The sequence below is a fragment of the Lasioglossum baleicum genome, chromosome 15 (assembly GCF_051020765.1).
Source record: "Lasioglossum baleicum chromosome 15, iyLasBale1, whole genome shotgun sequence".
NCBI classification, from domain to species: domain Eukaryota; kingdom Metazoa; phylum Arthropoda; class Insecta; order Hymenoptera; family Halictidae; genus Lasioglossum; species Lasioglossum baleicum.
The window spans coordinates 11,454,774-11,476,464 of NC_134943.1; the positions used below are offsets into that span (position 1 = coordinate 11,454,774).

At 37.5% G+C, this 21,691-nt stretch overlaps 2 protein-coding genes across 4 annotated transcripts in view; one reads left to right on the top strand and one right to left on the bottom strand.

The window, feature by feature from the left end:
* Positions 1–1,348: 1,348 nt before the first annotated feature.
* Positions 1,349–21,691, bottom strand: part of Nmnat (nicotinamide mononucleotide adenylyltransferase) — a 38,746-nt gene continuing 18,403 nt past the window's right edge. Inside the window, exons 5-6 of one of the 2 annotated variants that reach the window (XM_076439702.1) lie at positions 21,224–21,300; positions 17,344–20,746 (exon numbers count right to left, since the gene is read on the bottom strand). In XM_076439702.1, coding sequence (XP_076295817.1) covers positions 21,255–21,300 — 46 coding nt within the window. In that variant the 3' untranslated portion in view covers positions 17,344–20,746; positions 21,224–21,254. Of the gene's footprint in view, positions 17,310–17,343; positions 20,747–21,223; positions 21,301–21,691 lie in introns of those variants that run through there. The other variant, XM_076439704.1, reaches the window with a different exon arrangement.
* LOC143216551 (ABC transporter G family member 20) lies at positions 1,560–21,246 on the top strand. 2 transcript variants are annotated; one of them, XM_076439708.1, is made up of 15 exons: positions 1,560–1,699; positions 13,330–13,459; positions 14,285–14,529; positions 14,980–15,157; positions 15,242–15,335; positions 16,130–16,345; positions 17,125–17,207; positions 17,719–17,950; positions 18,182–18,359; positions 19,071–19,186; positions 19,254–19,324; positions 19,397–19,485; positions 19,573–19,749; positions 19,814–19,900; positions 20,553–21,246. In XM_076439708.1, exons 2-15 carry the CDS (start codon positions 13,356–13,358, stop codon positions 20,765–20,767), a joined length of 2,085 nt encoding a protein of 694 aa, XP_076295823.1. In that variant the 5' UTR covers positions 1,560–1,699; positions 13,330–13,355; the 3' UTR covers positions 20,768–21,246. The 2 variants fall into 2 exon arrangements, with proteins under 2 accessions (XP_076295823.1, XP_076295824.1); XM_076439709.1 differs by lacking the exon at positions 1,560–1,699 and adding an exon at positions 13,533–13,551 and having other exon boundaries at positions 13,335–13,459.

Consider the following 21,691-nt stretch of genomic DNA (forward strand, 5'->3'; position numbering starts at 1 on the left):
AATCCTCCAAGATTTTCGGCCTGTTTACCACTTTTGATCGTTTATAATTCGTAAACCAATTAACCAATTTCAATGAAATTTTCAGAGCATATAAAATCAATTTTTAGTATTGGTTTTTACAATTCCGACCAAATGCATTTTTCAAAAAACTTATTTATTATAGACGTCATTTACTAGACTAATTCTTCTAGCCTGACAGAGAAATTGAAGTTGTTTGGTCCATTCATATAAAATATAAAAGTTATTCTGATGTAAAGTGTGTGGAATCAGTTATGCTCCTTACTGTATCTAAGAATTCTTACATCTTGCAATGTCTGTCGTTTTTTCTGCAACTGATTTCTATTAAAATTTCATAATGCATATAATTGACACAGGTCTACAAAATATATTTTAAAAATTTTCGATATAGGCCCACATAAAAAAGTCGTAGAATGCAACTTGTAGTATTTTCTCTGCAATTCCGACCAGTTGGAATTTTTGGAAAACTTTCTTATCACATCCTGCAGTAAACTAATTGCTGTAGCTTTTCAAAAAAGTTCAAATCGTATAGTCTACTATTAAAAAAAAGGTATCGGTTTTTTGAGAGGGTCCGAATATTAGCGGAAGTCACTATATATGGACTGTGGTAGCTCAGAAAAAAGAAAAATTTGATTTCTTTCAACGTAGAAGATTTTTATTCTGTATAATCTCTTTCACACTATTCACATGAAATTGAACCTGTTTACCCAAACGACATTTGAATTTCAGCAATTTCTAGAAGAATTTAATCATTCCGAAACTGCTTCAAACAATGATACTAGGCCATGATATTCATCCTTCGACTGCAAAGGGTGAACAAGTCCAAAAAACATTGATTTTCGGATACTCGATGGCAGGTAGTCCGCTCGAGTGAACGCGCCACTCGAAAGAGAAAGACTCGTTCAGCCCCCTTCCACGGGTCCCCTGGAACAACACACACGCGAGCCCTGTCTGCTACATGCAAACCTTTCGGTACAGGTAAACCCGGTCATTTAACCGGTTGATAGATCCCCCACCTCGGTCGATTTATTGGTAGACTTGATCTTGATTTCCGAAAGTGAGCAACGGCAGTCGGGTGGTAGTCAGCGCGGCGTTCAGACCTCGTCGAGATAGAGATCGGGAAATTTGACTGGCAAGGGGGAGACAACGCGTGTTCGGTTCAACTGTCAACGCTGTCATGACATACATCCGCGCGTCCATTTACGGTTTCGACGATCGATCGTTAGGAATCCTCGGCTGGCAGTACGTTTCGAGCGATCGCAGCGGTTTCGTGTCCGCGTGTGCTTCATGATGCCCCAGACAAAACTCTTCTAAGATCGATACGCGTCGCTCTCGATAAGTCTCCGCGCCTAATATACACTTCCACCGGTTAGGTCAACGCTTAGATCAACCCGCACACACGACGAGGAAACGTGCTCCCGGCAAAGCAGCTCCGTGAAAGTTGCAGACAAGCATCGCGACGATAAGCGACAAAAAAAAGAGACGAACCAGGATCTCGAGACAACATTCGTCATTGACATTAACCCGGTTCCCACACCGGAAGTACCGTGCCGCGAGTGATCTTATAGCCTCTATCCAGTGATCTATAACAATCTTCAGGAGATCCGGTGGATTGTTTTCGACACTCGAAGACGGATCGTATACGTGTTTCGCGTTTCACTTTCGGGGATTATTCCGCAAGGTAAGTAGACCGGAAGTTTGGGCTTTTGATTCGAAGATGAGGGGAATGTTGGCTGTTATGGCTGCGGTGAATGTCTTCGAACGGTACGAAGAAATGAAGAGGTGGCTCGTTCTGAGAAGATTGTGGTCTCGCGAAATTCTAAACTGCAATCGAACGCTGTGGATTTGACGCGTTTAGAACGAAAGGATATTTAAAACAATGGTCAACCCTTTGCAACTCGAGTGGTGCGACTCGGAGTCGCCATTGCTACCATTATTCAAAATATTGTTTAGATTATTAAATGTGTTGGTATCTAATCGATTACTATCAATTTTATATTCATAGAAAGAAAAAAATAGACTGCAGATTTTATGCGTTTATGACGAAAATGGGTAGGTGCGATTCATAACAATAAAACGATTAAGAAAGTTTAACTGTGTCGATATACTATTTCGAACATATCAAAATTATTAACGAGCAAAATGAATTTTTATTTAGTTCCTGTGTGTGTGTGTGTGTGTGTGTAGATTGGAATTAATGTATAAACATTTTATTTTGCGTAGAGATTCGCAGTCTAATTATGAGTAACTGACATGCAAGAATGACAAGATTCCATTTATCATAATTAGACTGCGGATTTTATGCATTTATAACAAAAATTAGTATGTACAATTTAAAGCAGTAGACGTATTTTAAAAATTTAAGGACATCTACGTATTAATTCCAGTTTAATAAAAATATTAAAAGAAGAAATACATTTTTATTTAGCTTCTGTGTCTTTGAATAAATGCAGACAGTTTTTATTTTGCATAAACATCCGCAGTCTAATCATAATGATTGTATGATCATCTTGATTTAAGATATTCAGTCAACCATCTCCTATAAAAATTTAAAAGAATTTGTCGATCGAATTATTTCCACGAATTCGAAGGAGTTGAATAAAAATTCACTTCGACTCTTGATAATTCTAATAAATTGACGACAGCATGATACTCTAGTATGATAGTAAGACAATCGGTATGAATGAAAAATGAAGTGATTATTTGTATTATTTATTACATGTGGTAATATTACGCTTCGGGAAGTGGAGAAACGTATAGAACAGCGAAATTCGAGCTGCGAAATTTGCTCGCGTGTTTCATTAAATGGAGCGAATTCTTCTCACACCCGTAATACTCGTCTTATACTTCCGTGCGATCATCTGATCGCTTTGTAGACTGGTTAAAGCCTTTGCAATGAAATATTTTCGTGCCAGAAGTGAATGAGTTCGTGTCGGATCCGTTGCACATATTTCTTTCAATGAAGAAACGAATTCGCTCTGAATGCTGCGTCTTGTGAACACGAAAAACCGAGCATAAAAACCGAATAAAATGTCTAAACTTCTAAAAATGACAAGGTTCTACTCGTTTATATTTTGCGCAATTTTTATTACAATACAGAGCTTGGACAAAGAAATTTATCGAATGAATCTCCGAGTAAGCAGTTTCATAATTTCAAGAATTGTAAAATGAAAAATATAAAATTGGTATTTGACCGGCAGTGGTGGGTTTAGTGTTAATAATTCATGCGAATATATGCACAGTAGAAAATGTAGTTCTGATCTACAATCATCTTAACTTTAAAATTGCATCCGTACCCATGGCTGTATAATTTTTCGAAGCAACTTGCTCGATTCTTCTTCCTCTAACTTGATAGTTAGACAAATTTTGAAAAAGTCGTTCGTAGCCGAATTGTTCTTCCGCGATAATGCGAAGTCTTGTTGATAATGGTGGCACGATGGCAGAGGATTAGGAAGCGTTGCATAATAGAAGAAACGAGGAAGAGGGTACTTAGCTGGCCACCTAATTTATGGAACGTGAAGGAGGATACTGCAAACATCATTGAGAGCCGTGAAACGTCCTAGGAAACCGATGTTTCAATTAATTATCCTCTGTCGGTGCTACACAATGACCGGCAAGATTCGTTCGGGGCCTGATTCACGAAAATACGCCTAAGAAACGTTGCGCAACGAGATACGTGGCACGAGAAACGACACATGTACTCGAACTCAAAGTCAAGTTATTGTCTTGGTAAAAACTACGAACGATTAGAGGGGCCGCCAAGATTATTGTGGCATAGGTTAATATATACTTTTTGCCGCCAAGTTTTTCTCCCTGTTTTGATTTGCATCGCAGGATACATTTAATACGCGGTCGTAAATCTTTGGGATCGCATTAATGGTGGCACGTGTGCTGCGAGATTTACATATTTCCCGCCTTCTTTAGGGTACAGCCAATATTCGATCTAAGAAAAACGACAGTCCCCTCTGGTGGAGATCTGCTTGAGCTGCCTTTGAAAGAAAACTTCTTTATTTTTGTAAATATTAATACTTTGAATGCCTCGATGGTCGTATGACATAATTTCTTTATCCAACTTTAAAATCAATTTTTTCATTATTCTTTTATGGGACTCTCCGATTGAAATCGAACACAGTTGCAATTGCGAAAACATCGACAAATATATCTTAACTAATACCTCTCGATGAATAAACATTTTATTAGAGAAATGCTTACTTCTTCGCGAATGTCTAAGAAAAAAAAGATTATCCACGAAGGTTGAGTTGCCTTTTAAAGAAAACTTCCTAATTTGTATTATTCTTTTATGGGACTCTCGAATTGAAATCGAGCACAGGTGCAATTGCAACGAGTGCGGCCGCAACTGCAACCCAAGTGAAACAGCGAAACCGCAACCGCAATCGGTATCGACGTTCGAATCTCGGCCACAAACGTCGACAAATAAATCTTAACTAACACTTCTCTATTATTAATGAAATGCTTACTTCTTCACGAACATTAGGTGAAAATGATTCATACCATTGATCAAACAATCAAACAATTTTACAGCTACGAACAAAAACAATGTGATCCTTGGCACTCGTTTGCTCCTTTTTGTCGTATGCGCACATTCCGCAGATTATCGAGCCGGTTTTCCGTTGGAACATTATCAAGAAATGCGACACTCGTAAAAGAATCAACATAAAATGAATATGGATATCGCAAAAACGTTTTCTTTTTACCATGCTTATTTTTTATTATCCTCGGAGCTGGTTCTAAAAGCACAGTTGTTTGTCTCTTATGCATACACGAGAAATCAATCTAGCTCATTACGCATTGCTCTTTGTTTTGCGGAGGGTACCCATTAAAACATTGCAATTACGAACTGCAACTCTGAAAACCGACTTTCTCCAATACAGAAAATATATTACCTGGAAAAGGTTGACAAGAACGCGGGCAATCACAATAAATCATTACTTGGCTACAAAGAGAAGCTGCGATATTAAAATGTGACGAGAAACGGAGTAAAAAACCAAGGTCCAATATTTAAAAAGTTAGTTGTCTTTTTAATACAGTCTGTGTACAAAGTATTCGTACACCTTTGAATGGAAAATTTTCGAAAATGTTCTAGAAATGCTATCTGTGACACGTTGGAAATTTTTCAAGTATTGTACACGTATCTGTGGACAACAATAGAATTTCACAAATAATTATGACGTATGTACATTAAAATATCGGTACAAAAAGAAAAGGTTAATGGTAGTCACTGTATTGTGTAGATGTTTAAGATTTAAGAGATACTATCTCATGTGGAATTTGACGTCGCTCGAAAACTCCACGGATCACGTGTCAGCCAAAAACTCGTTCCAGCTGGCGTTTTACTTTCTTTCTGCGGCTCGATCCACGAAAGTGACGCAAAAATGAGGGGCTCGGGCCCGCGCCGAGTGGGAACACCGTCAAAAACTAATCGAGAGATCCCCTCAACGTCAATCTCTCCGACGAATTTACTTTCTACATTCGCCTATTTTCGTTCGCGATCGCCTCGCACGGATTCTGCGTCTTACTTACGCAGGAAATAAGAACGCAACCATATGGACTGCTCACCGCGGGGCTCCGCAAGATGATTTTCTCGCATGACCGAGTTAATTCTGGTACACTATCGGGACTCGTTTCCTGATTCCGACGAGATCAGTATGATGCGGTTCCGAGACATATTGGCACACTCCACTTACAATCAAAGAAAAAATTGTTGATACAGGTTTTGCACACGAAAGCCACCCTCTTGCAAGTCGACTTCAACCTTATGCAAATCAACTTCACCGTTTTGCAAATCAAATTCAACCTTTTCATCTAATTTCACGAAATCTCTGGATGCATTGAACCTCGTCAGTCTTTTAAAGCAACACACATGACTGTATGTATTGATGCTCGATAGGTTTAGTGTTAAATGCAATATTATAAATAATTTAGTTATTATCTTTTATGCATGAATCACACGCAGAGATCTACGACCTTTCTCTACACACGACTGATAAAGATCAGATGATCGAAAAGATATTTCTTATTGTTAGATCACGGTGACATAATGTGAGGATGTGTGCTTCACACTTTCGCTAACACACACATGCCGCGTCTCACGCACATTTCACCGTGGTGCAGATTGTCAGTTACACGGGACAGCAACGATTTCTCATTTCGTGGTTATATAAATCTAGACAAATTTGTGATTGTCATTTGCCAGCACGGAACACGCTACAGTAGACGGAATTATTAAAAACACACGAATTCTATCATTGTTACAGCTATAAAATACAACATATTTAAACATTCTTTCTCAGCCGCAAATCAAGAATCAGTCCATTAATCATCTCCAGAATTCATTCAGGGAGAAGTTAATCAAACTGTTCCTTTGCGGACGTAATAGAATGACGCCACAAAAGAAACAGAGCTCTAAAAAATTAATTTCGAAGACAGATGAAGGTGACGGTAAGGTCATCCAACAAAAACATCTACCCACGATTATCAATGGTAATCGACGTATAAATTAGCGGACAATTTGAATCAGTAAAAAAGTTCCATAAATCATTTGTGGGAACAATTTCCGAGTTATGATAATTTTGTCGAAAGAAATAGTGGAATAATGAATTCGAACATTTGTTCTGGAATATTAATCGTTCGTATTTCCGCATGACGAATACTGAAGGCATGCTTTCGGAAATGCCAGAATATTTTTCTCTACACCAGCGGTTTCCAAGCAGGGATTTAATTTGTAGTTTTCACATTTTCTAATAAAGTTTTTATTATTTGAAACACGTGTCTAAAAATTTTTCGGGGAAGGTTAGTAGCATGAAAATTGAAAACCGCTGCTCCACACTGACTCGTCCCGTTGAACAGAGTGTCTGCTTGTCGAAGGAATCGGGATCGATCGGATCGATGGCGGCCTTCGAAGCGGATCGTGCAATCTCCGGGAAGTTATGAGAGCATGTTACACCATCGTCGGTCCACTGTTATATGTTGGAGCTCGAAATTGTCGTGCGTAACACTTTCTTCGCGATTTCGTAACAGCGAAGCCTTGAAAGCTGGGTAGAGCCGACCCGCCCGTGTATACAGTTTCTGGGAAAATCGGTGTTTTTATTGGGGAAACTAAGGTCCGATGGAAAACCGCTGCTCGCAGCTGACCGCTCGACGGGAAACGGGGACAACGACACACAAGCCCGTCGCAAATTGCACCGACATTATCAGGATTTGCATAAATTTATGGAGTTTATCGTTTCAGACGGATCCGAGCGTCCGCGTGACGCTCAGCCTTGAGCGGGAAGCTTGATGGATATGATTGGACCGGGCTTGGAACGATCCTTAATATAACCGGCTAACGGGATCGCTGACACTTTGCTCCTATAGGGTGGATTCTGTAAATCTTTTGCACTCTATTAATGCTCGATAGTATACATAATTTAGTAATTATCTTTTATGTACAGTAAGGAGCATAACTAATTCCACACATAAGGCTAGAAGAATTTGTTAAGTTTATTTGTACGGAACTGTGAAAAACAATAGTAAAAATCACACGAAGATCTACGACCTCTATCTACACTCGAAAATTAGAAAGACGCATCTGCGTCTGATAATAATATGATAAAATTGTTTTTTTCCAAGTGGGTTTTAAATCCACTTTACTCGAAATTTTTGACATAAAATTTTTGCCCAACTCTGGCTGCAATTCATAAAGATCAGACGATCAAAAAGAATTTTTGCAGACGAATCTCAGTTACAAAATTTCTTATATCAACAAAACAAGCTTTTATATGTATTTGGTTCTTCGTTTATTGATCTAATTGTCTTATTTTTTGGTTGCATAACGTAAAAACGATTACGTAGAATAAAAATGATATGGATTGAAAGAAATGTGTTGAATGTGAAATTAAAATTGTTTCGAGTCCAAAGGATTAAGATTGAAAATATGCATTGGTGAACTTACAATAATTCGTTACAATGATTTGTAAATATTTTTGGGACATTGAGAATTGAATCAGGTGACACGCAGACTGCAGATTCAGTCCAGATTGGTTCGAACGATCGGCAACCGATCGGGAGTTGCGAAGTTCAGAACATTGACCCAGAGTTACACTTTTCCCCTGGCTGGATGCACGTGGTGCAACCGGCTGATGCATCATAGGTCGAGCGCACACCTCGCTGTCCCTTCATAACGGTAGATGTCTACTTGTAGTGGTCGCCCGTGTGGAACTGGATCCCGCCGATCTTGCTTAGAATGTACGCTAACGGAGAATCGAGATTGGGTGAAGGTAACCAACACTCGTAAAGTGCAATACCGTTTCCGTTCGGTCGTTACGACTGGTTATCTGCATATTTACTCATTACCCAAGAATTTGTAAAGTTCGCGATCACTTAGGTAATCCTTGTGGTAAATGATTAAATAAATATATTTCGTATTTAATTTTTCCACTTCATTTTCAGTGGCTTTTTGCCATGCGCGTTCTTTAATTAACGCGATGAAAGATATATCTCGAGATCAACAAAAAATTGGTGAAAATATACACGTTGCCACGGCTCTCAAAAGTGGCAGCATCTATTTTCACTGATTTCGCAATAAAAGCAAAAGATCATCGTTCACCGAGGAAGTGATCGAGCATTTTTTTATCGAGAGCGAGCACGAACGAAGATTATGTAGAAACCAAGATTTCTCGGAAGCAGATCGTAGTTGCACAGGAAAATATTAACTTCCGGTTCACGAGCCGCTGGAAAAGAAAAGCTAACAATTGGCGCTGCCGTAACACGATTTCTTCGGTCGATCATGATCGAATGATTCAGATGAAGCGAGAAGAACCATTTATTCGTGATAACGGAGCGAGACCATGTTGTGTTCACGATCACTTTCTCGGATCTGAATCCGATTACTTTTAACGACATTAATTGTGCATACATTATCGCAGCTTTCACAATTTATTTTAGCGTTCTAGTCGTTTCGCGTGTTGTCGTCGCTACCGAAAACATGTTAAATGGCATGCTCGCCTGGAGGTGTAGATTAAAATATGGGGAAACGGCTTTGCTAACTAGAATTGATATTTCATTTGTAAAGATTCACAGTTGTCGCAGTATTTTAAACTTGTGTCTCTATTGCTCAGATTGGGAGTCAATGTCCGCCTGTCAACAGTAGGAAATGACTTCAGTACGAATTAAGTTGTAATGCAATGCAATTGTGTTAAAGAAATTATAATTACGCCAGAATGCATTCATTATCATCAATTACAAAAATCGGATTTATTCTCGTCTTCATGCATTAAACATTACACGAGTTGCATGTAAAGTATGAATGCATTATACACATAATACAAAGTGGCCTATCTTGTAATAGACTCCTCATCGAGTAAATCTTATGAAATTGCTTGACTGTTTCTTTTACATTATAATCACAAACGAAATTCTTAGATCACGTTACCGAGGGTGATTCATTTCACAATTGAAAGTACTGTTGACGCATTAAAAAGTTTCTTAGCCCCCCCCCCATGGATCATAGTTTTAAAAATTATGAAATCGTTCTTATTTGTAGAAATGAGAAAACTCACCCTTTATATGTGAATTTCCATCTCTATCACCCTTATCTGAACTTTCAAAATGTACTTTTAAAAAAATTGCTCAGTATAGTTTATTTCCACTCACTTTCTTTTACTGTCGATAAAAAATCTGTTTGTCTTCGTCATTGATACTTGATACATATAAATCGAATATTCATTAAGTCTATCAGCCTTCTCACCTACATACGGTGAGCTACAATGGTTTGCGACAAGATTAACGATTCGATAAAAATCGCAGGAAACTGAGTGAATTAATTCAATGACCGGTGTGTATCTATGATAAACTGTGACTGTCGATAAAAAATCTGTCCTTCTTCGACATTGATACTAGATATAAATAAATCGAATATTCATTAAGTCTATTTTCACGTAAGGTGAGCTGCAATGTTTTGCGGCAAGATTAACGATTAATGATTAACGGTTCGATAAAAAAAACAACATACACGTGGAAAATCACGCGCGGCAGAAGTAAAACTTCTTGGAAATGGTGAATAACCCTAATGAAGCGACAACAAGATCAGGGACAACTCTCGATGCAGTATTTGTAAGACATTTAGACAAAATTGAATCAAGAATATTTATATCATATTTTAGCTATCACAAGCCAATTGTTTCAATGATAGAATCATAGAAAATCATAGAACATAGAAAAAAATAATGAACGATCAAAATGTGCGACGCAAAGGAGGAGAGCATGTTATTCGTGAAATTTCGTCACTTCCAGAACGGTCGACCGCATGACTTCCGTAACGCTAGAAAATTGTAGCCCCTCGGCAAAGAAGTTTCACTTAAAAAACCGCAAGAAACAGAATGAATTAATTCAATAACCGGTCTGTAATGTCTGTATCTGTGATAAACTGATACATCGAGCACGTCATTCTATTATTAAAGGAGACCTTGACAGTCGATTACAGGATGCCGTTTAAATCACGGTCGATAAGATACTGTTATAAACGCGTTGATATAGCAGTCGCTATGACAACATTGTTGTAGATTCGTGCCGCGGCCGTGCAATAATGTCCATCGGAGGTGGCGTGGAGTACGTGCCGAATGACAAATAGCCAAGACCACCGGCGTGATCGATATTTAGCATAATGCCGATACACATAGAATTAGTAATGAACCGAGGCTACCCCGAGAAACCTGCTCGTATCGGTTTTTAACAGTTTCGAACGTCGACGAACTCACGAGCGCATTCAGAGCGGCACAGAGCGGAAACTTGGGTCAAATTACTGCTAATATTAATCAATCCTCGCCAAGTAGAATCTCGATAGAGGTGTATTAGTTGTAGCATGCACTATTTGGCAGACGATTAACCGATTTCCGTAGTTGATCACTTAAAAATTTTCTTTAATACAAGGGCTCAATGTAAATATTTCTCTACCTAATTTTGTTTCATTTTCTAATGACGTTTTTGAGAGACGTTCCAATCAGATATACGAGTATACATGTATACACTCCGGGACGAAAAGATTGCACACTGAAATTAATGTAATTTCTGTTTATTAAACATTAGAAATTCAAGTTTTTTTATACACATATTGTTAGTGTGTCCTTCTTAACATATATGAATGAAATGAAACGAAAGTTTCATTAACTTATCTATTTTTATTGAATGAAGTAGAATTATTAACTAAATATAGAGATACAAAATGATAGCACACTTTACGAAAAACTTGAAATATAACAGAATTAATCGATAAAAATCAATGCTCAACATTTTGTAGGACCTTCTTTACAGCTAACGACTTTAATCATTCGGTTTGGTAAATATTTATACAATTTTTTAATACTGTTTTGGCTAATATTCTGTCATTCGTCCAAAATGCTCTACTTTAAATCGTTCATATTTTGGAATTGTGTGCCATTTTGGTACACAGCGCTGGCAAGATGTCCCCAACAACAACAATTTTCAATAATGTTGAGGTTGGAGATCTTGCTGGCCACTCCAAAACACGAATAATTTTTTAAGAGAAGTATTTCTTAAAAATGTGTTTCGTAAAATGTGTTTATTTGCAGCAATTCTTACAGCATAAGTGTTTAGTTGTTCATTTATCATTTCAATATACCGTTCACTATTCGTCCTTGTATAAATTTGATTTCTGTTTTACTCCAATATCGGCCCAAATTATAAATCTTTTTCGCCGCTTTGTGTCAAAATGCAAATTTCTATTAAGTCTCGCAGTCTATCCAGTAGCAACCGCGGACCTTAGTTTGCATAATCATGCGCATTTCGAACAAGCTATACCTAATTATGTATACGGAATGAAGTTGATATGTACGAATCATTGGCGAACTGTATTGCATTTTTAACCTTAACATTGAACGTGTCGTGGTTCAAAGATTTCATCCCATGTTAATTTCATTATTATTACTAGACTGCGGACCTTTATGCAAATTAAAATTGTCTACATCGATTGCAAGAAATAGAAACCAAATTGAATGTTATTTCTTCCCTTAATGACTTTAATGGAGGAGAAATCAAATATTGACATCTTCAATTTTTAAAACGGTTCAACAATTTTGAATTTCATCCACTCAATTTTACTATAAATTCATAAATATCCGCAGTCTAGTTATTACAAATCAAACATAGTAACCGCTACTTCGATCACACACTTCTTTTAATCGTCTCTATGACGCAGCGTATATTTCTACAAATAAACGTAAACGGCGTAGTAGAAAAATTGTGCAACAATTTAATAGCGTCAACATTCCAAATAGATATACACATAGACGCCACGCCAAATGTAGTTCTCATTGCGAGTTCGGTCATTATACCTGATCGATCGACGAAAGTGAAAGGGTCTCGTATAGTCCACGCAAAAAATGGAGTATTTATTGCGAGAAGAAATTGCATACAACGGTTTCGCGAACAGGTGGAAGAACGCTTCTGATAGCCTTGGCGAAATTTACACTTAAGGACTCGCGAGGCCCTTATTCAGCGATGACAGCTAGCTAGATAGGAATGATGAACTTTGCTCCGCATGAGAACGGATTCTGTTTAATGAAACGTTTCGAGGATACAATTGAGAAATCGGTGTTCACGCAATACTAAATTATACGGTGGGGAAAAAATCGACCCGGAAATGAAGAATACTTTAGAGACGTTTTTTTCATTTTTTTATTCGGCTCTCTTGTGAATTACGTGAGATCAACAACTTTTTTGTGAGAAAGTACATAAATATTTTTCATTTAATTAATTCGTTGAAATTGATCGGCGGAAATTTGCAAGTTAAAAACGTAGAGAACATTTGGAATCTTTTTCGATTTTTTATTCAGCTTTTGTAAGTTATGTGAGATTAAAAACTTTTTTGTGAAAGTATTATACATAACTGTTTTTCATTTAATTAGTTTGTTGGAATTGTTTGACGGAAATTTGCAAATTAAAAACGTAGAGAACATTTGGAATGTTTTTTTAAATTTTTTATTGAGCTCTTGTGAGTTATGTGAAATTAAAAAGTTTTCTGTGAAAGTATGTACATAAATATTTTTCATTTGATTAATTCGTTGAAATTGTTTGACGGAAAATTTGCTAATTCAAAATCGTAGAGAGTATTTGGATTGTCTGAGATTCTAGAAATTCCAAAGTCTCTGACGATCAACGAATCGGTAAACTTGAAAGTTTCATTAAGATCGACGATCAGGTGAAAATCGGAAAATTCGAAACCGGGAAACATAATTCTGGTTCTCCATTCTACAGAATTCCCGCGCGGTATAAACTAACTTGATACGTCTGTTGCAGGTTGTTCGTGATCAACGTTCCATAAAATGGTGGAGCAACACGCAATCGTAGTCAGGGATGCTGTGAAACAATACGGGAAAGCGGCGCCGATTCTGGATAATTTGAACCTGCGTGTTCCTAAAGGGTGTATGTGAGTAATGTTCCTCAGCGTTACGAACAACGTAATACAGAAAGAATTGACAATGTTACCATTTACTTTATAGTTCGCGCATTGAACAGCAAGTACGTACAAAACACAATTACGTAACAACTACTGGAATAATGTCGATGAAATGATTACGATATAATGAATTGTGAAAAAATTCATTGATCAACAAAGGCGAATAAAAATCAATGTTCTCTTTCAATACTTTATAATCTCATTCACATTCTGATAATACGTTCTTGCTCGTGTCAATGTCATTCCAGCAGTGATTGTTACCAAATTAAATGTTCGTTTTTTCAAATAGCATGCGTTTCTTCAAAGTATTGTCTATTATTGTTCCACAAGTACCTACATTGTTCAATGCGATTTGTACCACTTTCTTAAAAAAGACGATAATAACATTAATTAATAAGTTCAATGTCAAACAGAACATTTACATTTCTCTTGACCTATTTCAATACGAGGTAAACAATGTTTACTTCATGTTTTAATTAGCCATGTTCAATCATCCAGTTTAAAAAATTGAATAAGAAATACATCTTCAATAGCGTTCTCTGTAAATCAGTTCAGCAAAGCATCCATTTGCATAAAGATGAGCACTCAGTTCATTAGTATTTCACTTTCCTCGGTGGCTGGCGGAAGAATTTCGAATAGGTTCGAACGGTGGGTCGGTGGAATGGTAACAGTGACATTGACTGGGCAACACTGACCCAGTCAATGATTACATCAACTGGGCAACGCTGACCCAGTCAATGATTACATTAACTGGCTACGGAGAATTTATCTTCATATGTTAATGGTTCCGTTTAGATATGGCTTGTTGGGGCCCAGCGGCTGTGGCAAGACCACGCTGCTTTCCAGCGTGGTCGGCGTCCGCAAGTTGAACAGAGGTAAAATTTGGGTCCTGGGTGGCACGCCGGGGACCGAAGGGTCCGGAGTCCCGGGCCCACGGGTCGGCTACATGCCACAGGAAATCTCCTTGACGGACGAGTTCTCTGTAATCGGTGCGCTATACTACTTCGGCAGGATCAATGGCTTGGACGACTACAAGATCGGTAGGACCCCTATTGCCATTATTAATACAGTAAGGAGCATAACTGATTCAACACACTTCAAATCGTAATAACTTTTTTATGAATGGACCAAACCACTTAAATTTCTCTGTAAGGCTAGAAGAATTAGTTTAGTAAATGACGTCTAAAAAATATTTGGAAAAAATGCATTTGGTCGTAATTGCGAAAAAAATAGTAAAAATTGATTTTTACTACTTTTTTAGCTGGGCCAATAACGAAAATGTAAAAGAAAGAAGAAATTCTTGAAAAATTGCAATTTTTACCACTTTTGATCGTTCATAACTCGCAAACCAATTAAACAATTTCTATGAAATGTGTAGTGCCATAATAGGCGACTATACCATATTTGGGCACTTTACTCTATTATCATGATATAGAATTGTTCTGGGGGCCTAATGAAGTGTTTTACCACAATTGCTATGTCAATTGCAGAGGATAGGTACGTATTCTTGAGAGATCTGCTCCAGCTGCCACCAAGAAACTGTTTGGTGAGGAACATGAGCGGCGGTCAGCAAAGAAGACTTTCTTTCGCGGCAGCTCTCGTCCATAAACCGGAGCTGCTAATCCTCGACGAACCAACCGTCGGTCTGGATCCAGTTTTAAGGGACAAGCAAGTACAATTTCATTCAGTTTACCTCTGGATCGCGTAGAAAGGGCCGAAGAACATTGAAATGAGCGACGATTGTTTGCGCAGCATCTGGCAGCACTTGGTGAAGATCACGCGGGACGAGGGCGTCACCGTCATCATCACCACTCATTACATCGAGGAAGCCAAACAGGCTGACAGGGTATGCGAATCGAACGTTCTATCGCGGTTCTTTACGCATTTATGGCTTCTGGAAATTTTCAAAAAATGCTAGACTATAAAATTTGACGGAATTCAGTACGATTTTTATTTATTTCAGACCTGTGAAAGCTACTACCACTGAAAATAAGATTCTATTTGATTCCACTTTCTCTTGAAAATCGTCCACAAAAATTACAAATTGCATAAACGTCTGGCGATAACTAGACTGCGGATCTTTATGCATTGTAATATTAAATCTTTCTCATGAATTTAATGAATTTATTAATTTATACTATAATTTAAAATTCTCCCTCAATTTTAAATTTTACATAAATTTATTAATTTATACTCATATTCAATTTTTCCCTTAAATTTCATAATAAATTTATTCATTTATTCTACAATTTTAACCTCTCCTTTTAAATTGTGTAATAAATTATATAGACAATTTTGATTTTGATTGTTATTATGACGAAAATGAGTAAGCACAATACAAAGCAGTGGCCATATTAAATATATTTAAAAACATTAGTGGTTTCAGCTAAATCAGACAATTCAAAGAAGAAATAAATTTTTATTTCGCTTCTGCGACTCGTAGTCAATGCAAACATGTCTTATTTTGCATAAAGATCCGCAGTCCAGTGATAAGCTTTAATGAATGATTGAGAATAGTTAAGAATAGCAGCTTCGTAAAATTTACGGAGTTCCGTCTCGACGAACATTGCGTTATAAGAAACGGTATTCCGATTGCGAGGATGAATCATGATGTATGCTAACGACGGCTATAACTCTCAGATTGGATTAATGAGATGCGGCCAGCTGTTGGCTGAATCGACGCCGAACGAACTGCTGGAACAATGTCAAACCGATTCTTTGGAGGAAGCGTTTCTGAGCTTGAGTCAACTGCAAGTCCAAAATCGGAGTGGTAATGTCAGGCAAACGCACATGTCTGACACCAACATCACCGACGTCATCACCGACAACTTCCACGACGGGAATTATTCACGCAAAGTTGGTACATGTTTCTGGATTGTTAAACCGATCAATGTACTTTAACGTACAACAATAGTCTAACCATCAACAACAGCGTCTTATTCGACAGTGTAATAAATGATCGAGACTAGAGGCACATTCAGCTATTGTCCGTTTAAAAAATGGAAGTGTATAGTTACAGGTCGCGTGTTCGACTACACGGGGACCAGTCACGCGACTATAGTGAGTACAGGCCGCGGTTAGGCGACCGGTTCAATGACTAGCAGCTCGTTTCTGCATTCCTTTCTCTTTCTTTCTATAGCTGGAAGACATACATATATTTCCATAGATTAACTTGCGAAACAGAGGATTACGTAAGATTGTATATTTTCTGTTAACCTTTTTCAGAAGAAATGTATAATGATCTATTACGATACTGTGCAAGCCCCATTGTCTTCCATTATATTTCATCTTCTTTGTTGGAAACTTCTGTCGTTGTTTCACGTTTTTCATAAAGAGAATTGTTCATTGCTATTTAGTAAACATTGTCTTTCTGTACATCGTTAGAGCACGTACGTTCTTCAGATTACAATGAGGAACGTGCTTGACAATGAGTTGTTGGTCAAACGAGCTGATGTTGACGAAGACGATCGGTCAAATCTAAAAGGAAACAAGACGATGTTATTTAACCAATTGTTCGATTGACGATCCTTGAGTTGTTAGAACATTTTCTTTGCCAGAGAAGCTTCCATTGTTTAATCAGTTTAGCTTACACGATTGATCTAGGGATTACCCAGGAAATATTCGTTTTCTTTCAGAACTGGGACTGTCGAAGCAGTGCGAAGAAGAGGTGCCATGCTCTGCTCACGAAGAACGCGCTTCAGTTCGTCCGTCATCCGGGGTAATTGCTTCAATAGTTGACTATTAACCCCTTGCCCTACGATTCATTCTGCGCGCGCGCGCGGTTTCAGTGATTAGAACTTATTCTGTACATCGTAATTCCCTGAAAAAGGAGAATATTGATAGAAATTGTATGCCTATATGTTCTCCAATAGTTTTATATTAACAAAACCAAAATATTAACTAAAAAATATTGCCTATTAACCCCTTGCCTTACGATTTATTTTACGGTTTCAATGATTAGAACTTTTTCTGTAGATCGTAATTTTTTAAAAAAGGAGAATATTTATAGAAATTGTATGCCTATATGCTCTCCAATATATTAACTATTACATATTGACTATTAACCCCTTGCCCCCTAACCCTTGCGGTTTCAGTGATTAGAATTTTTTCTGTAGATCGTAATTCCATAAAAAAGGGGAGCATATTTATAGAAATTTTGTGCCTATATGTTCTCCAGTAGTTTTATATTAACAAAACCGAAATAGAATTTTATTTCTTTCCTTGTGCAGCGGTGTTATCTTCTCCATAATTTTGCCGATACTGCAAATGGTGCTGTTTTTCAACTCGTTCGGCCTAGATCCGAAAGGACTCGTGATATCTGTCGTAAACGAAGAAGCTGGCGATTGTGGTTTTGGATTGAACCGAGGAAACGTCTCGTACGACGAAACGGAGTTCACTTGCAATTTCGTCGATCTCAGCTGCAGATTCACGAATGGATTCAACGAGACTGTTCTGAAGAAGGTACGCGTCCGATTAAACAATCTATTTTTCTTATGCTATATTTGCTGGACTGGTAGAACAGCTTTCTGTCATCAATTTTATGCGGAGGTAGTTGTTGACTTATTAAACGATGGTAAAAAATTAATGATCTACAAAGTGCATATTTTAGAACAATAATAGAAAGGAACAAATGACTTTCGAATCGAAATTCAAATGAAATACATCGAAATCGAATGAAATTTGTATTTGCAGATATATTACGACGATTATAATAAGGCAGTGAGCGAAATAACGTGGCAGAAGAGCGTCGGTATAATGCACTTTAGTAAAAACTATTCTTACGCTGTACAAACGAAGCTGGACGACTTTTTCTCGATTACGGAGCCAGATATAGTCGCCAGTCAAATCACGGTTTCACTTTATACACCAGGTAATGTGTCAGCCAGCACAGTGATGTACAGAAAGGAGCATAACTGATTCCACACACTTTAAATCAGAATAACTTTTATATGAATGGACCAAACGACTTCAATTTCTCTGTAAGGCTAGAAGACTTAGTTTAGTAAATGACGTCTGATAAATAAGTTGAGAAAATGCATTTGGTCGGAATTTTGAAAAACAATAGTAAAAATTGATTTTTACAACTTTTTTAGCTGGCCCAATAACGAAAATTTAAAAGATGTGTTTGGTGAACCTGTATAAATTATATACGATATAAACGATTGAAAGTGGTAAAATACAGAAATTCTTGAAAAATTGCAATTTTTACCACTTTTGATCGTTTATAACTCGCAAACCAATTAACCAATTTCAATGAAATTTTCAGAGAGTATATTATTTATACCAGTCGACCATACACATCTTTTGAATTTTCGTTATTGGCCCAACTAAAAAAGTTGTAAAAATCAATTTTTACTATTGTTTTTCACAATTCCGTCCAAATGCATTTTTTCAACATATTTTTTACATATCATTTACTAAACTAATTCTTCTAACCTTACAGAGAAATTGAAGTCGTTTGGTCCATTCATACAAAAGTTGTTCTGATTTAAAGTGTGTGGAATCAGTTATACTTACTCCTTACTGTAATTTCTAATGTGTACATCCAGACAACGACAGTTTGATGTTCTCTGATTTTTAGACAGACAGATAGGTTTGTTCGTGGAGAGAACGTTATACGACGTGTTCGTGAAGGAATACCGGAAAATCATTAAAGAGTGTCGAATTGCTCAAAAATTCGCCGACGTACCGATACATGTACGTATACGTAGATCTGTTTGATAATCGATCAGGAAAAGTAAGTTTATATCAATGAATTTTCTAGTTCGAAGACCCAGTTTATGGATCGCTCGATCAGAAGTACATCACATTCATCACGCCACCTTTTCTACTTTCGTAAGTCTTGCAAAATGAAGGAACGAATCTCAGAATTTTCGAGCAGTCTCGATGAAACAATTATTATTCCAGATTAGTATTTATCTTGGCGACATCGATCTGTTCGAGTATAATCATAACTGACCGACACTCGGGTGTATGGGACAGAAGTTTAGTCCAAGGTAATCATAATTCCATAAAGGAACCATCGGTAATAATTCCATTTCCCGATGACTGATCGTGTGTCTGTTGATGAAAAAAAAAAATAGGTGTTACAACAGCGGAAATCTTAATTACACACCTGCTGACTCAAGTCATAGTAATTGTCGTTCAAGTTGCGACGTCGTTGTTAATCGGCTTCTTACAATTTGGCATGGAGTGCAAGGGGTCGCTGACCGCTGTCATTTGGCTAGCGATACTCGGAGGCATTTGCGGAATGACTTTCGGTGAGTGTACTCTTCTCTTTTAAACAATAACACGAGTATGTATTATCCTTCACTATTATCACAGGTTTCTTCATATCGGTGATGTGCACGTCTCACGCTCTCGTTAATTATGCGGCCGTGGGCACTTTCTTTCCTTTGATTCTTCTGTGTGGTAAGTAATTTACGGATTTAAGGGGGTAGTCTCGTTTCCAGGATTGCAAGGGTGCAGGATGTTCCTTCTCGTTTCTCGATAATGCAAAATGGGGTGTTTTCAGTAGTCAAACGCGCTAGATAAAAGATCAATCTAGGCTGTAGTCGCCCCCAAATTTCCTAGTTTTACGTTTACGAGGCGTAATTTTTAACCGACTTCGGAGAAGGAGGAGGTTACTCAATTCGTGTATTCACATAAATGAAATGGAAATTATTTCATACTTTTTAGTGCATTTTTTTAGTGCGTTTTTTCAAAGTTGGTTTAATTATTTTTTATAAAATTTTTCATTATTCGGCAGCGTAATTTGCATTATTCGCATTTATTACTATATTCTATGTAATAGCTATTTCCATAAAGCACCTACAGCTACAACATGCAACTGAATAATGAAAATTACACCTCGTAAATTTTGTCTTACAATGTTCAAGAAGTCCTTGTGCTGCAAATGTAGATCAGTGGAAAAATATTCAAAGAAAACTGATTTTCTCAAGAAAATGTTACGTGTTGAACATTCAAATTTTTAATTCAGCGGACAATATAATTCAACGCGATTCGATAAAGCTCTCGTTGAGCGAAAAGCTGAATAGAGAAATAAAACTAGCTTTTCTTGAAGGACTCATTTGGCCAGTGGAAGGAATGCCAAAGTTCCTGCGATGGATCAGCCTAGTATTGCCAATAACAGTGCCGGGCATCTCTCTGAGGGGTGTTTTGGAGAAGGGAACGTCGGTGCACGAACCGGAAGTGTACAACGGCTTCCTGGTGCTGTCCGGCTGGATTATGGCGTTCATAATTCTCTGTCTCCTTCAGCTAAGGTCGAAGTCCGTGTAGGAAACAGCCATTACCATAAGGAAAACAAATTGAGACGGAACGCTGTTTCGGTTGCGTTTCAGTTGATGCAATAGTGAGAATGAAAGTTTTCACGCCTGTCACAGGGTCGATACGCTTTAGGTTTATCGAGTACGTTTACAGCAATCGCGGGGGATTTAGTGTGTTTTTCTTTCTTTTTTATACATGCTAGGTATTGTACAAGTTCTTCTGTCGATAAGCGAATTTAATTTAAACAACGTCTGCTGTATAGATACAGCGAAGAGAAGAGAAAAGCGTGTTGTTGATTGTTAAATAAATGCACGATTATTTTTGTAAGAACATGCTGGCAGTATTGAATTGATTGGAGGATTGTAATTATCGTGATCTCTTCCTGTAGCGTGGGGAGAGATATTTTTTGATGTGATTGTAAGATAGTCGAGACTGTAGGGAGAGATCAGATAGTTCAAGCGATTTTACCTAATAAAATAGATCTTCGTTAATACTTGTTTCACTGATCTGGCACCATCTCGAAATACCCCAGGTCGAAAACGGATCTACAAAACGCAAAGGTGAGGTGAGAATCGCTGCAATCGAACAAGTACACGCGCGACAAATTCTGTATTTCTACAAAAATTAATTGGAAATATTCAAGTGGATAGAAGATGGAACGAAGAAATGAGAGCATACAACGATGGCGTCGATGAAATATAATTCTTCGTTTCAGATTTATTTATCTCCTCTTATAGTGGTCTCCTTGTCCCACAGGTATACATGTTTACGACACTCACTAGATCGGATTAACATAGTATACAAACATATACAACGTGCGAACTATGTGAACAATTCTTTTTGTTATATTATATATATATATAGATGTTTTTTTGTTCGTTTTAAATATTTTGTAACTCGTTCTTAAGACTGGAGTATATTAATCAATAATCGGTA